Source organism: Suricata suricatta, chromosome 16 (genome assembly GCF_006229205.1).
Source record: "Suricata suricatta isolate VVHF042 chromosome 16, meerkat_22Aug2017_6uvM2_HiC, whole genome shotgun sequence".
Lineage (NCBI taxonomy): Eukaryota > Metazoa > Chordata > Mammalia > Carnivora > Herpestidae > Suricata > Suricata suricatta.
The window spans coordinates 53,111,348-53,128,610 of NC_043715.1; the positions used below are offsets into that span (position 1 = coordinate 53,111,348).

At 44.7% G+C, this 17,263-nt stretch overlaps 1 protein-coding gene across 1 annotated transcript in view; it reads left to right on the forward strand.

The window, feature by feature from the left end:
- Nucleotides 1-12,752: 12,752 nt before the first annotated feature.
- LOC115281212 (zinc finger protein 432-like) overlaps nt 12,753-17,263 on the forward strand; it is a 37,878-nt gene continuing 33,367 nt past the window's right edge. The window contains 2 exon segments of the mRNA XM_029926547.1: nt 12,753-12,911; nt 14,658-14,848. Coding sequence (XP_029782407.1) covers nt 14,834-14,848 — 15 coding nt within the window. The 5' untranslated portion in view covers nt 12,753-12,911; nt 14,658-14,833.

Sequence of the window (17,263 nt, forward strand, 5' to 3'; positions counted from 1 at the left end):
CCCCCCCCCCCCCCCCCCCCCCCCCCCGGCCTGAGTGGACATCAAGACTCAGGGGAGCTTTCCGTTGGTACTTTCACTGCCTTGTGTCGTTCATGCCGAGGAAGTAACGCTGCCCAGGACTCCGCTGGGGGAGGACAGCTCCGTGCCTGGAATGTGCCTGTGCCCTTTGGCCATTTTTCTTGGCTGATGTTAATCTGAGTCCTTTAACATAATAAGCTGTAATCTGAGTGTCCCAGCTTTCAGTGAGTTCTGGGCTTGCAGAATAGCCTCCGTAGCTGCAGTAGTTTGGGCTGCATTTTGGGGTAATTTCTAGTTCACTAATGATTCCTTCAGTGCCTCTAACATGCTTTCAACCTATGGGGCTGTTTTCTTTTTCCAGAAATACTGTTCCTCCAACCTGCCTACTTGTCTTTTTATAGTTCCTGTTCCTTAGATATTTTAAAACACTGGCAACATTAATAATTAATTAGTTAGTTATTTTGAGAGGGGAGGCAGAGAGAGAATCCCAAGCAGGCCCCACACTGTCAACACAGAGCTTAATGGGGGGCTTGAACCCACGAACCGGGAGATCATGATCTGAGCTGAACCAAGAGTCAGATGCTTAACCGACTGCGTCACCCAGGTGCCCCACCTTGCAACATTAAAAAAAAAATTCCGTAGAACATTTTAAACACACTTATCAAACATGTCGTATTCTGGCATCTGTTGACTCTACATGGTTAATTTACATCCACCAAGTCTGGGAAGGTCCTTGATGAGTATAATATTGTATTTTGTTAACCTTAATATCACCCAAATATATATGCTTCGCAAGTAAGGGCTCCCACGTTTATGATTCTTGGGTAGCAAGAGTATATCATATCTACTTATTCCAGAAATTTCTGATTTGTTAAATAGGTGGACTACGGAATGTATAAATGCAGAATATCCCAATAGTATTTTCCTTCTACAAAGTGTTTAAAAAAATTTTTTTTAACGTTTATTTATTCTTGAGAGAGAGAGAGAGAGAGTGCAAGCGGAGGAAGGCAGAGAGAGAGAGAGAAGGAGACACAGAATCCGAAGCAGGCTCCAGACTCTGAGCGATCAGTGCAGAGCCCAACACGGGGCTGAAACCCACAAACCATGAGATCATGACCTGAGCCATTTGGATGCTTAATCTACTGAGCCACCCAGGTGCCCCATTACAAGCACCTTTTAAAAAAACACTTTATAGAAGTAGGGGCGCCTTTGGCTCAGGTCTTGATATCTGGTTGGTTCAAGCCCTGCATTGGGCTCTGTGCTGACAGCTCAGAGCCTGGAGCCTGCTTCGGATTTTGTGTTTCCCTCTCTCTGCCCCTCCCCTCCTTGCTCTCTCTCTCTTTTGAAAATAAATAAACAGCAATAAATAATTAAAAAAAATATTGCTTGTATTGGTGTAGCCTATATGATGAAAATAAGCAGAATAACTTCCTCTACATTCCTTCCTGTATCAAAAGGGAATGTGCCTGGCTGGCTCAGTCAGTAGAGTGTGGGACTCTTTATCCCAGGATTGTGAGTTGGAGCTCCACATTGGGCATAGAGATTACTTAAGAATGAATATATTTTTTTAAATTTTTTAATGTTTATTTATTTTTGAGAGAGAGAGAGTGAGCGAGCATGAGCAGGGAAGGGGCAGAGAAAGAGGGAGACTGAGAATCTGAAGCAGGCTCCAGGTTCCAAGCTGTCAGCACAGAGCCTGATGTGGTGCTCAAACCCACAAACCATGAGATCATGACCTGAGCCGAAGTTGGACGCTTAACCGACTGAGCCACCCAGGTGCCCCTGAAAAAATAAAAATAAAATCTTAAAAAATAGAAAAATTAAAATCTTAAAAAAATAATAAATAAGTAAAAGGAAACAGTCCTATTAAACAGGACCATGTTATTACAGGAATCACTGACACCGGAGGACGTGACCATGGACTTGATGTGAGAGGAGTGGCGGCTCCTGGCCTCCGCCCAGAAGAACCTGCCAGGACGTGATGTTGGAGAACTACAGGAACCTGGTGTCAGTGGGTGAGGACGGCTCTCCCGTCACCCAGAGGGTCCCCATCAGTGGCTTTTCCTCTGCCAGCTGCTTAACGCTTCAGAGTACCTGCAGCACTTGCTAGTGGTAGACTCTCAGGTCCTTCTCTGGCCTCAGGCAGAAGTGCACAAGGTGTCCTCTCCTGTGGGAGAGAAGCCCCTGCTGTGCACATGTGAACACTGTCCCTCCCTCACATGTAGCAGCCTCCCCGACAGAGCCCAGCCCATTCCGAAGTGTCCCGTCTTTCCCACGAGCAGGGCACCAAGCCGGCTCGCCAGACGGCTCTCTGTGCTGGAACGAGGGGAAGGACCGTGGGCGACGGGAGAGGAAGTGCGCCGTGGAGCCGTCCAGGTGAGCGGGTGACAGCAGCGAGGTGGGTGGCCGAGGAAGCCCCAATCTCCTCAGCCAGGGAAGGTTCCAGGCTGTGAGAGTGTCTGAGGATGTGTAAACAGCTGCCCTCGCATCCTTCTCTGATGAGAGCTGCATTGTAGGAGTCGAGAGGAAAACATGCCCCTTTTCTTCTTCCGAGAGCTGAGCCCTGTTGATTTATGTACATCTTGATTTTTAAAAAAGATTTTATTATTATTTTTTTTAATGTTTTATTTACTTTTGAGAGAGAGAGACGGACAGAGTACATGGGGGGGAGGGGCAGAGAGAGGAAGAAGCAAGTACAAGGCTCTGAGCTGTCAGCCCAGAGCCCAACACGGGGCTCGAACCTGTGAACCGAGAGATCATGACCTGAGCCGAAGTCAGATACTTAACCAACTAAGCCACCCAGGTGCCCCTAATGATTTTATTATTTTTTTAAAGTAACCTCTGTGCCCAAGATGGGGCTCGAAATCATGACCCTGAGATTAAGAGTCACATGATGTCCAGACTGAGCCAGTCGGGCTTTCCCATCTTCATTTTTTTGTCATTGTGTGCTTAGTTCTCTTCTTCCTACATTTCTCAACTCTTTTTTATCCACTGTCGCAGTGTCTCTAACTACTTCTTCCACATCTCCCTTGCTATGAAATTCCACCTTCTAGGTGTTACTCCAAACGTAGCTCCTTGAATTCAACATAGTCTTCCAGTTGGTTCATGTAATTGCTTCATTGCAAAGCAGTGATTTCCCTTCCCAGCATTCCACCTCGCTTTGGACGCTGTGTCCACACTGTAATCTGATCTCTGCGTTTCCGTGGCTTCATAGCTTCTTGTTCTAGACTAAATGTTTGTGTCCTCTCGAGAGTCAGATGTTGAAATCCTAAGCCCCAAGGTGATGGTGTTGGGAGGTGTGGCCTTTGAGAGGTGATTAGGTCATTACGGTCCTGCCCTTTCTGCCATTTTAGGTTGCGTCTGGAAGGTACTGCCCCCCGGGGTAGCAGGCCTCCCCAGACACCCAGTCTGCTGGTACCCTGAGCCGGGACTTCCCAGAAATAGGAAATACATTTTTGTTCTAGCAACCTGAGTGAACTAATAAGACACTTCTCTTTCTCCACTCGGAAATTGTCCAAAGGTTCTGTTTTCCATGTCTTGTTCTGTTTTCCTGTCCTTAAACTTTCCCTTCAGTTTGGGAGTTAAGACTTTATTCTCGATAAAAACTCCTAAGTTCACAGAAACTTCTGAATGAATTCAGACTTTTTAGTAAGGATCTAAAATCACTTTTCCTACAGGAAAATTTCTTCCACCTTCTTTTTTTTTTTTTTTTAAGTTTAGGGTCTTCTAACAATTTAGAAAAATGAGTATCTACTAAAGGAGGTTAAGAAAGAGCAATGGGGGGAACATGGGTGGTTTAGTCAGTTAAGTGTCTGACTTTGGCTCAGGTCACTATCTCAGGGTTTGTGGGTTCGAACCCCACGTAGGGCTGAGCTGAGAGTTCAGGCCTGGAGCCTGCTTTCAGATTCTGTGTCTCCCTCTCTCTCTGCCTCTTCCCTGCTTGCACTCTATTTCTCTCTCTTAAAACTAAGTTTAAAGAAAGAAAGAGCAATGAAAATTAAGAAAAGGTGCTGAGGTTGGAACATCTAAGAGAGGTTCCAGCAGCAGAACAAAGATGTTTTTCAGGAAAATAAGGGCCATGAACGTTATCTGGAGTTGCTGATTCAGCAAGAGGATAAACTAAGGGACAGGAATGTGACCTCAGTGTTGTCTTCCCAGTCATACAGTGACATGTGTGTATATTGCTGCACTTTGAATTCTCTCTTTATGAAATGGTCCCTAACTGCACCCTCATGTCTTCCTTCTAAGAATTCTCTTAGTACTTTGTGCCCCCAACATCGAAACTCAGCCTTGAAAATAGCGTTATCTGTTTTTCAAAAATTTCTTTAAGTTTTTTAAATGTTTGTTTATTTTTGAGAGAGAGAGGGAGCAGAGAGAGAGGGAGACACAGAATCCGAAGCAGGCTCCAGGCTCCGAGCTGTCAGCCCAGAGCCCGATGCGGGGCTCAAACTCACAAACCGTGAGATCATGACCTGAGCTGGAATCAAGAGTTGGATGCTTAACCGACTCAGTCACCCAGGTCCCCAAGGCAATGGTAACTTTCATTGCCAGGCTGACTGTTTAGACGTTATGTGTTAGTAATTGAACTAGTCGAGGTAGTATAATGAGTGGTAGGGGTTTTTTGTTGTTTTGTGTTTTCAGCTCTGGGTTGTCTTTAATTTCTACCTGGTGGCAGCTGTCTAGCAATAATAAGGAAGGGCCAGAGGCTGTAGGAAAGACAACCTATCACTGGCCCGAGTCTTGGTTCAGAAGGAGGAAAGTGGTTCTTTAGGCTGCGTAACTGAGGCCAACATGGAGACAGAAGTGCAGAATTATGGAAGAAGATGCAATCAGTTTCAAGATAAGGGATCGAAGCCCTAGGGATGTCAAAATGTGCGGAAGTCAGGTGTGATATCTGTATAGGTACAGCATGCAGGATATGACTGAAGGTAATGGTCTTCCTCTCCTGTGTGGAAGCACATCTGTCCCTGGAGAAGTCTGCGTGTCCGCCAGTCTGGTGGAATGTCCTTGGTGGCCATTCTCTCTCATGTTTGCCCGTTTCTTCAGGAACATGTCCTAGCCAGACTAAAAGTTGGATTGTGGAGAAAAGAGTCTCTCTCTCAGTGTATGACCAGGGTGATGGTGCTCTGCAGAATGAAGGGGTACATTTTAGAAAGCAGGTGACCTCCCAAGAGTATCCTGGATATGTCAAACTCAACCACCAATGGTCCAACATTGTGAATTGCCTCTCAGAGATTTTTGTTGGTAACAAGCATTGCCCTTGACCACCATAGTCTGTTTGTTTCCTTTGGTGGGGTCTTCCAAACCAGAGGGCTGAATGTTTGAGTGACTAACATCTTTGCCTCAACTTTCTTTCAGTCTTTGCATTCTCTGAACATGCCCTCAGCTTATCCTTTATCCCTAAATATTTATATACTGACGTTTTCTGCATCGCTGTGTCCACTCAGACCAGTTCCCAACATTTATGTATCCAACTGGGTACTGGCAACTTGCCATCTAATAAAAATTGAAATGTTTATATGCTTCAGAACATCCACTTACTTCCCCCACATTCTGAACCTCAGTAATATCCACCCACTTGAAGAAAGTTTCCACCTACCTCTTGACTCTAGCAAAATATTTAGGAGTGAACCTCAATTCTTTACATCCTTTCTCCTCCCATTTTGAACTCATCTGTGAGACTTGTCTTATTTACTCCACATGTATCCTCGTTTCCTCCACCTCTCTTCATCTTTGCTTTTTCTAATCGCTTCTCATAATTTGCAGCTGCCTCCCTTTTCTTTTTCTTTTTAGTATTTATTTTTGAGAGAGAGCGAGCAAGCAGGGGAGGGGCAGAGAGAGAGGGAGGCACCAAATCCGAAGCAGGCTCCAGGCTCTGGACTGTCAGCACAGAGCCCGACACGGGGCTTGAACTCATGGACTGTGAGATCATGACCTGAGCCGAAGTCAGATGCTCAACAGACTGAGCCCCCCAGGCGCCCCTGCCTCCCTTTTTTCTTTGCTCAGTTTATTTTCGCTTCCTAGAATGTAAGCTGAGAATAATACATTCACGTGTCCCCAACACCAGCACTGTGGCCGGTCCCTAACAGGCATTTTATAAGGATTTATGGAATGACCGAATGCAGCCCTCGTAATGTTGGAGGAAGTTTTCCTTCCACCTGTGTTTTCTAACAGTGGCTTTCTTATTTCTAGTCACGCTGCGTGTTTTGCAAGATGCTATTTAAAAAGCAGCCGACTCTATAATTATTCATTGTAAGTGATCTAAACTTGCTTGTATGCTTTTCCTTTTGCCACTTGATTTTTGTGTATTGTTTTTATCAGTGTTCAAAAAAGAAGGAGCACTACTAGAGACTCTTTTATACTGAGATCACACCGCCAGCACTGAAGATTGGCCAGTCCACACCGAGGCATTCATTGTTTTCTTCTTTCCTAGAAGCTGAGGAAGTTGATGATCATCTACTGTGACACTCGTGTAGCTGGAGATGCCCAAAGACAACGAAATATGGAACAATGCTGTGAACATAATGCCTTTGAAGATATTGTCCATTTGGACCACCATCAGTGTCCTTTAAGGCAAAATAGGGAAAAAACTCTGAAATCAAATTTAAATTCAGTCAGTTAAAGCAGAGGCTGTGAAATAAAGAACCCCATTGGGTGTAGTGGAGATGAGAAATCCTTTCCCCTTACAAATTAGCACGAGCAAATTCCTACTAAAATTGCCTGAAATTGGAAAACCTGTCATCACTAAGGCTCCCATTTGTTAAGCATCAGAGGACTCACAAAATTGGGAAATGCACTTATGCTGTGGATTTGGGGAATCCTTCATTAGGAAGCCTCAGCTCACTAAACGTGAGAGGATTCAGTGGGGAGAGAAACCCCATGGACGCAGTGCATATGGGAAGGCACATACCACAGAGCCCAGGCTCACTGAACACCAGAAAATTCATACAGGAGAGAAACCTTCTATAGGTGAATATGGCAAAGCCTTGTTTTATAGGAAGTCAGAAGTCATGATACACGAGAGAAATGGAAGACGAAAAACCCTCTTGATGCACTAAATGTGGCAGAGCCTTGCTCATTAAATGACATCTCATTTTACTTTTTTTTTTAATTTTTAATTTATTTTTGAGACACAGCACGAGCAGGGGAGGGTCAGAGAGAGAGGGAGATACAGAATCTGAAACGGGCTCCAGCTCTGAGCGAGCTGTAAGCACAGAGCCTGACGCGGGGCTCAAACTCACATATCGTGAAATCATGACCTGAGCTGAAGCCAGATGCTTAACTGACTGAGCCACCCAGGCGTCCCTCATTTTACTTTAGAAAACTCATACCTGAGGGAGGCCCTATGTATGATTATGGAAAGGGCTTCACCAAGAAGATTAGTTTCATTATGCATCAGTGAACTTGTACTGGTGAGAAACCCCATATATGCAGTGAATGTGGACAAGGCTTCATCCACAAGGTGGACCTCTTATAACATCAGGGAGTTCATACAAACAAGACTTCCTTTGTGTGTAGGGACTGTAGAAAATCCTGTTCTCAGGGGGCATCTGGGTGGCTCTGTTGGTTAAGTGTCCAACTTCAGCTCAGGTCTTGATCTAGCAGTTTGTGAGTTCGAGCCTTGCGTCACACTCTGTGCTGACAGCTCAGAGCCTGGAACCTGCTTTGGATCCTGTGTCTCCCTCTCTCTTGGCCCCTCTGCACTCACAATCTCTCTCTCTTTCTCTCTCTCTCTCTCAAAAATAACGAAACATTAAAAAAAGACAAGAAAAAATCCAGTCCTCAGAAGTCAGGTCTCATTACACATTGGAAAATGCGCACAGGAAAGAAACTTCCTAAATGTAGGGAATGTGGGAAAACCATCAGGAAAAAACAGCTCATTATCAATTAAAGAATTCCTTCAGGAGAGGGATCTGTGAATTCACCGTTTGTGGGAAAGCTTTTGCCTACAAGTCTTGCCTTATTAAAAATAAACACACACAAAGGAAAAACATGTAGATTCATAAAAGTGGAAAACCCTTCCAGAGTAACAACCTAGAAGTGAAACTCTGTTAATTTGGTTACTGTGGAAATGCCCTCTGTTTGTTCTCAGACATTAAATAATATCAATGGGTTCCTCGCAGATAGGAACAGAGTCCTTTTGGAACAGCCTCTTACTCGATTGGGCCCCCCAGAGATAGAAGAAAATTTGCCCAGGGGAACAAAAATCTTCTAAATGTAGTGAATGTGATTCTGCCTTCCATGGTTCATTATTTACATATTATGTCTCAAAAAAAAACACCTATGGGAAGGAAACACAGATATCTTCAGAGTAGAAAAACAGTGAACAAAAAGTTCCAGGCCGTTATATAGTTAAATGTATTTTGAGAGAAATATGATGCAGAGACTGGGAAAGCCTGATAAATTTCGTTCTTTCTATATATTGTTGATACAGAGACACAGTCTGAGGTTAGTAGCCCTGTCGTTTCTTGGCCTGCTTCTTGTGTTTCTTTCCCTATGTTCATTAGTTTCTTAAGTTCCACATGAATGACATCATAAGGTATTTGTCTTTTTCCGGGGTATTTTGCTTAGCATAATACTCACTGGCCTCCACATCAGTTGCTCAGTTTTGTCAACTAATCTGGAATGCTTGAGATCATAAGTGAAGCAAAACACTGCTGTGATTATAAAGAGAGATGGTAGTTGGTATCTGGGTGTTGCTAGGGATGAAAATCTTTATAATGTAGAGTTGGTTCATAGGAAAAAGCAGTATTTGACTAGTGGAGTTTGGGGAACATACAGTATCTGTTCAGTTTCCCTGGGAAAACGTGGAAGATGAATTGAAAAGTAGTACCCCTTTCACAGATTTTCAGGACTTTATATTATGTAAAGTTACCTGAGAAACAGCATTACAATGAATTGCTGTTCATTCAGTGAAGATGTGTGGAGTGCCTCCTTTGTACTCGGTATTGTTCTACCAGCTAAGGACACAGAGGTGAACAAAATGTCTTTGTCCTCCTGGAGTGAGTGCTAAATTAGCCGAATTAAATGTAAGTGATATCGTCATGCTTCATCTAACATACTCAGAGTATGTAAACTCTAGGTGAAATGGATATGAAATATTGGATCACAGGGTTTGGATTTAGAATGATGTGGAGTTAGAAAGATCCTAAGTACATTTTTCCCCAAGGAGAATATTTGAATGGGAGGCAAGGGAAGGACTTCCATTAATAATTTATAAATAATCAACTAATGAATGGATAAGGAAGATGTGGTATGCATGTGGTAGAATATTAGCCACCAAAAAGAGTGAAGTCTTGTGCCAGAGTCCAGCTCCAGCACGTCCAGAGCTCCCTGAAGGATGGACGGTGTTGGCGAAAGGAAGCGAGAGAGCCTCGGCTTCTTTCTGCTCACCAGGCAGGCGTCTCTGCACTGACCCGAGAGTCAACATTATTTATTGAAAAAGTGTATGGGGTAGAAAACAGAAGTGGCAGTTGCCTTAGACAATGATTTCTGATGACAAATTCTTTGGTATATAAAAATTTCCCAGAACATAGATTGGTAGAAGACTCATGCATCATCTTTATCAATAGTGACCAATGTAGGTGACTTAGATGCTTATCATATGGGGAAGGAAGGGATCTTTAGCATTCAAATATAAGGCAATGTTTTTATCATAGCAAAGGCAAAAGTTAGTTCTTTGTGAGCAGGGTCGTTAGACTGTTTTCTTGAGAGGGGAGAAAAACAAGTTTCTCAGGAAATGTAATATTTGCTCCCATAAACACAAAAGAAGAAATTCCTATAATAAGTTCCTTCACAAGGTACAATTAGCATATTTTAAGATGAGGGAGCAAGTCACTCCTGATACCAGTCAACAAGGCGCGTTGGGGGTCAGTGCTCAAGCAAAATACAAGGAGTTTTCTTGACTTAGTGAGTTCAGAAATGGCTTCCAGCAATCTTGCCATTTGCAAAGATGTGGATGGAGCTAGAGAGTATTATGCTAAGAAAAGTAAGTCAGAAAGACAAATACCTTATGATGTCACTCATGTGGAATTTAAGAAACAAATGACCACAGGGAAGAAGAAAAAAAGAGGCAAACCAAGAAATAGACTCTTAACTGTAGAGAACAAACTGATAGTTACTGGAGGGAGGGTGGAGACTAAATAGGCGATGAGGTTAAGGGGTGCACTTGTGATGAGCACTGGGTGTTGTATTAAGTGATGAAGCACTAAATTCTACACTTGAAACTAGTATTACACTGTATGTTAATTAACTGGAATTTAAATAAAAACTTGGAAAGAAAAAAATATTATATAAATAATTCAGGATACAAAAACGTTTTTTAAAAGGCCCATGTCTTACCTCCCCACATTGATTATACATTCCTTGATAGTTTTGTACTAATTCAGTAGCCACTAGCCACATTTGGCATTTAAAAGTAAATTAATTAAAATTAAATTAAACATGTATTTCCTCAAAATCAAGAGTTCACATTCCAAGAGTTCAATAGTTATATGTGGCTAGTGACTACCATGTTGGACAATACAGATGTACTGTATGACAATTACATCATCACAGACCCACCTGTTGGTTGGTCCATGATGGCCTACATGTAGGCCCACGTAGGGTCATACATTCTTTGTGACATAGCATCAAAAGATTTATATGTTGATTTGGAAGATGAAGGTGAATGGACTATAAAGAAAACAGTTCTACCAATGTGAAGAATGAGCAATTATTAAGGCAGTCCTAAAGAGTGGAATTGTTCAAAAAAGCATTCTGTGTACGTGTGTGTTATTAGGCTAAATGTTTGCCTATAAAAGGGGAGAGAGAAGAGGAACAGGATCCCCAGAGAAGCAGAAGAAAAAGCACAAGAACCTCAGTCTAAGATGGAGGCAAGCTGGGATATGAAAGGAGGTAAGATTCCTCTTGGGTGTATCAGACAACCTTTAATTTGTTCACAACCCTATCATCTTTGAACGTTGCTATAGTTTGAGTTCCCATTTCCTCTGCGACCTGCTTGACAACACATGTGGTTTGCCCTTTCTATTCCTTTTTCCTCTTATGATCGGGACTCTTGTCCTGTCCCCTCTTGCCAGAGTCTTTTGATCCAATAAAGAAATTCTGCTTGAGTCCTGGTTAGGTTAGGGAAGAAATGGATATTTGCTATGCGGTAGCTGTTTTACATTTCCATCACAAACCCTGGCTTACGATGTAATTTCAACCCAACATATATATATATATATATATATATATTTAACGTTTTTATTTTATTTTTTGAGAGAGAGAGGAAGACAATCCAAAGCAGCCTCCAGGTTCGGAGCTATCAGCACAGAACCCGAGGTGGGGTACCAACCCAGGCATGTGAGATGACCTGAGCTGAAGTGGGATTGGTCAACGGACTGACCCAGATGCCCCAACCCAACATACGTTTTTAAGCACCTTAAACTTGGGTTATCTCAACAGTTGAGATTTTATTCTGTAATGCAATCATTAGATAATTGAGAACAGGAAAAATTTCAGGATTGTATTTTACAAGGATCGCCTTGCCTGCTGTATGGAAAGGAGCTGGTACAGACCAAGGGTGCAAGCAGGGACAATTTTAGTATCAGGCGCGAGACTGGGCCGGCATAGTAATGATGGAGGAGTAGCAAGGTGGAACTGTCCTCTGCTTTGACCTGTGGTTACATGACTTCAGATCTCTGGTTCCTCCGGGCGGGGGAGACTTCTAATCTCAGGAACTGGCATTGGCAGGGGATGGGTGTGTGTGGCAAGAAGAATATGAGCTAGAGCAGGGCTAGAAATGGGTAGCAGCCTGCAAATGGCTGCCAAACACGTCTTGGTGAAGCGATGCATATGCATAGGGCTGTGGTCACTCAGGTTTTGTGTGTGTGTGTGTGCTCATTTTATTTCCTGCACGTGAATGTTCACAGCAGTTCCGGGTGCCACTTCCCAAACACTGGAAACAACCCAAAGGCAATAAGCTAGAATAAGGAGTACGTACAAGACTAATTTCACGAGTATGCGGCCGACTAATCTTTAAAGATTTTTTAAGTTAACATTTATTTTTGAGAGACGGAGCACGAGTGGGGGAGGGGCAGGGAAAGAGGGCCGCACAAAGCCTGATGCGCTCCTCGAGTCCACAGACCGTGAGATGGTGACCTGGGCCACCCAGGCGCCCCTAATCTTTAGTGACAGAAGCGGCTGAAGGGACATGGATAGGATGAGGCTGGAAGGAGGCTCACGACGTCCGTGGCTTCCTCTCTCTTTGCGACCGCCGCCTGCCCCACCGCAGGTCACTTCTCCAAACCGTGGTCTCGCCGGCACCTTCGCGGAGCTCCGGCAGCGCGGGCTCCCTCCGGGCGGACGGGCACCCGCCCCGGGGCGCACCCGCTCCGGCCACAGCGCGCTGCCTGCTTTCTAGGCAAACCTGCTGGAGCTTTTCCACGGCCTCCGAGCCTCTTCTCAATGAGAATCGAGACCGAAGTGCCTGGAGGTTGTTTTAATGTCCCGCCGAGCTGAGCCCTCACGGCCGTAGGAGCCACGTCCCTTAGATCGGGAAGGGCTCGGCCTTGCTCAGCTGGGCGCCGTTCCGCGTCCCCTACAACTAGAGGCCCTCTGTCCCTTCAAAGGTTACCGCCGTGTCACTTCGGCTTCGCGCGAGCCCGAGACAACGCGGCCCCACTTTCCCGTGAGGCCTAGGGGGTGGCAGGAAGTGCCCAGGCTTCCGTACGTCAGGCCTGCAAAGATGGCGGCCCCCAGGGCGCCGCGCGCACCTCTGACCTCATAAGGGAGAGTCGGAAACCCGTAGTCCGTTCCCCATGGAAACGCGCCAGAAACGCCGCTGAGCCCCGTCAGGTGTTCCCGGGAGAGGAGGCTGGGCGAGGAAACTAGAGCGAAGGAAGTTTGGGGAAGTAAGTTAGACCCTGAAGAGGTCGCTGCAGGTTCAGGAGACACTCGAGTCCTTGGGTGGATCTGTTTGTAGAAAAGGCGGGGAGAGGGGCGGCCTGGCGACCTCGAGGTAAGTTGGTAAGTTGTTGCTCTCCTAAGTCTGCGAAGGTAGGGCAGGGCTGGTGTGATTTTGGAGGTGAGCACGGAGGAGTCTGTATTGAATGTGTGTAATCGAGATGTTTTTGGGGTCAATCCTGAGGGGTCTGGTGGTCAGTGTTTAAAGATCTCAACAGATCAACTACTGAGAGTCCTGAGGTCAGGGTCGAGGGTCTTCGCAGGCCACTCAGCCTGTCGGTGACTGGCAGCTGTGGGGTGCTGTTTGTCAATGAAGGCGGCGTTTGGCTCGGTTCTGCAGGAATTAGGAGCTCAGTGATTCAGGATCCATTAAGGGAGGTGAGTGTACATACGTAGCTGATCCAGTTTTGGTAGTGATCCGGTGGAGTCGTGGCCTGTCTTTTGTGCAGGATTGTGTGACAGCAGGTTTGGAGGCTCAGGAGCCCTGGCTGGTTCATAAGTTGGACTCAGACTGGCTCCTGGAACAGACGGGTTGAATGTTAACATTCCTTAGAAACTTCACGTCCAAGTTCCTCCTCCATATACTTTTCTAATCTCTTTTGGCTCCCCACGTCATCCCATCCTTTTGAATACCCAGAAATAAAAGTTTTGGGGGAGGTAAACATTTCAGCAGATTTAAAATGAATTAGCCTTCTTAAAAGATTAGTCTTTTATATAAGATTCTGTGTTGATCCTTTTGTCATTTTACTGTGTATTGTTTTGGATATTTCCTTTCAAGTTATATATATATCATGTAATGTCTGCTATTTTCTCAGCATTTATTTTTAATTTTTTATGTTTATTTTTATTTATTTATTTTTAAATGTTATTATTTATTTTTGAGAGAGAGAGAGACAGCATGAGCAGGGGAGGGTCAAAGAGAGAAGGAGTCACAGGATCTGAAGACAGGCTCCAGGCTCTCAGCTGTCAGCACAGAGCCTGACGCGGGGCTCGAACCCACAAACCGCGAGATCATGACCTGAGCCGAAGTTGGACACTTAATTGACTGAGCCACCCAGGTGCCCCTGTTTATTTTTTTAGAGAGAGAGATACCGTGTGAGAGGGAGAGGAGCAGAAAAAGAGGGAGACACAGAATCCAAAGCAGGCTCCAGGCTCCAAGCTGTTAGCACAGAGCCCAATGTGGGGCTCAAACCCACGAACTGAGAGATCATGACCTGAGTCCAAGTTGGACACAATCTACTGAGCCACCCAGGCACCCCTCAGTATTTATATTTTTGAGTTGTCTTTTAATTTTAATTTTTTGGGATTTTTAAAAAATTTGATTCTATAGCTCATATTCTCTCTTTTGTTTTTTGGTGTGCTTATTGTTCTGCATGTTGAATTGTATGTACATAGGGTTATATAAAGACTTCTAAAGAGATAGGAGAGCAACATAGTTTAAAGGAAAAATTCACTGTTTCTCACTGTCCATATGGCCTTATTTCTAAAGTTATCTGAAAATTACTTTCCACTGAGGCATAGTTCTGTTCTGATTCTCCTTGTCACTTCCCCTTACCTACTACTTTAGGGTCTTACACCTAGGGCATGATTTCTGGGGAACCAAATAGACACAAATACTGGGGACCATGTGTCAAGGTGAGTGCACAGCAAGAGAGTATGTAACGCTGAAAGTAATTTTGCTCTTCGGCCTACAGGTCCTGGCAAGGGACAAGAAATGAATGAAGAAAGAGGAGGCTCCAGGACCTAGCCAGTGTCATTTCTGGAGCACTTTCGACTGGCGGCTCGATTTCCAACTAGAAGTTTAGGGCCTCTCCAGAAGAGACAAAGACAGACTATTCCAGTTCCTGGCCATTTCTCAGAACAGAAGAAAATGATCAATGCCCAGGTGATTTTTGTCTTTTTTTATTCTCTCCTTTCTTCCCTAGTATATTTATAGAGGCTGGTAAAAATTTTATAGAGTCTGGGTGGCTCAGTTGGTTGAGGATCTGACTCTTGATTTCCGCTCAGATCATGATCTTACGGTTGGCAAGTTCAAGCCCTGCATTGGGTTCTCTGCTGCCAGTGCAGAGCCTGGTTGGGAATCTCCTTTCCTCCCTTTCTCTCTGCTTCTCCCCTGCTCATGTTCTCTCTCTGTCTCTCAAGACAAGTAAACTTTATTTTTTAAAAAATCAGTATCTAGAGAGAAATAAACTTTGACTCTAACTCCAACATCATGGCAAAGTAGAATCAAGAATATAGTGTTGATGTGATTCCTAGGAAATGACCAGCATTGGAACATAAAGGATCCTCTGGGTTACATGAGCTGAGACACTGCATCTAATACGTGTGACAACTGACAAAAGAGAATCGTGTGAATCTGTGATATGCAGTGTCTGAGAGGAGAAAGCAGAAACGTTCCTCAGGGGATGTCAATATTTCACGGCCCTGAGGGCACAGGAAAAATTTTACATTCTTCTTAGAGGTGATGGGGTGGACAGTGTTTTAAGCAGTAACCTTTTTTTTTGTTTGTTTAAGTTTATTTATTTTGAGAGAGAGACTATAAGTGTGGGAGGGGCACAGAGAGGGAGAGAGAAAAATCCCAAGCAGGGCCTGCACCATCAGCGCAGAGTGTGACATGGGGCTTGAACTCACAAACTGTGAGCTCACGACCTGAGCCGAGATCAGGAGTCGGATGTTTAACCAACTGAGCCACCCAGGCGCCCCGGAACAGTAACCTTCTGATGAAAGCAGCAGCCGACCCCTACTGCTGTTCATTTCAGACTTCCACAGAGACTCCGGCGGGGGGTGGGGGGAATAGACCAAGCAAATTCAGCGAACATGGCTTTTTCAGGGGACCAAAGCAAGGCCCCAGGAACAGGCGCCTGTACTGGCATTCAAGTACAGATTTGGCATGAGATAGTTGCACAAATTTTTGTCTGGTAAGGGCTTGAGTTACTGGGTTCCAGGGTGTTTGCTTTACAGCTTCATGTTATCACAGAAAATGCTGAATCCTTTCCAATTTTAAGATCTTTTTTTTTTTAACCTATTCTTCTCTTTAGTGCTTTTGTTTCCCGTAACTATACAAATTGCTCACGAGTACCTTTTAAAGAAAAAAATCGGGGCACCTGGGTGGCTCAGTGGTTAAGCATCTGACTCTTGATCTCGGCTCAGGTCATGATCTCACGGTTTGTGAGTTTGAGCATGGAGCCTGCTTGGAATTCTCTCTCTCCCTCTCTCTGACCTTCCCCTGTTCATGTGTGCACATGCGCTCTCTCTCAAAATAAATAAATAAAACTTAAAAGCAAAAAAGTAAATTCCCTCTTCGTATCCTCTTTCCTCATTCCCTTGTACCACGTTAACGGATGTTTGGTGTGTCCGTGCCGTCCCTGGAGCTGTGTGTGCCCGTGCACGTGCGCCCACTTACACGTCACTGGATTTTTGTACATCTGTGCATGTAAGCACGCCTATCATGACATTTTGTGTATCAGTGGAATCATACTCCAAAGAACCTAATTTGTTCTTAATTCAAGTATCTAAAGAAATAATGACTGCATTGGGTTGATGACTATTAACCATACAAAATTCCATTTGTGTGTAGTCACACTCAGTGAGTTAAACTGTGTAAAGGATTTAGTGGGTGCCTCCTAAGTGATACGTGGGTCGTCCATGCCTGACATCTTTACCAACGCTTAATAATACGACATTATCAGATTGCATCATTGCATTCTGGGGCTCGAACCCATAAACCGTGAGATCATGACCTGAGCTGAAGTTGCATGCTTAACCAACTGAGCCACCCAGGCGGCCCCTAAAACCCTTGTAATTCCCTAAGTGAAAAGAGTACTTAGAGGCATCTTTTAGTCCAGTATTTGGTCTTCGATCTCATCTGTGACAGAGTTCCTAAATCTCTTGGAGTGTCCTGAGTGACAGGGGCAGCTCTTGTTCTAATGATGTGACTCTAGGTGGGCTCCTGCAGAGGGGGTGGCCCGCAGAAGCCCAAGCCATGATCAGAAGTGTGGAATTTTCAGCTGTATCCCATTATCCAGAGACGGAAGAAGGGCTGGAAATGGAGCTCCTGAGCCACATGCCTGTGTAGTGGGGCCTCTATAAAATCCCAAAGGGGTATGGTTTGGAGAGCTCCCAGCTTAGTGGGCGTGGGTGCTGGGAGGGTGGCGTGCCCCTCCCCTCATGCCTCGCCCGTCCCCTTCATCGGGATGAAATCTATGTCTGTATCACATATGATAAACTAGTACACAGTTAAGGAAACCGAGTTCTCTGAATCAAGCAAATTTATCAAACCCAAGGAGGGGGTCAGTGGAAC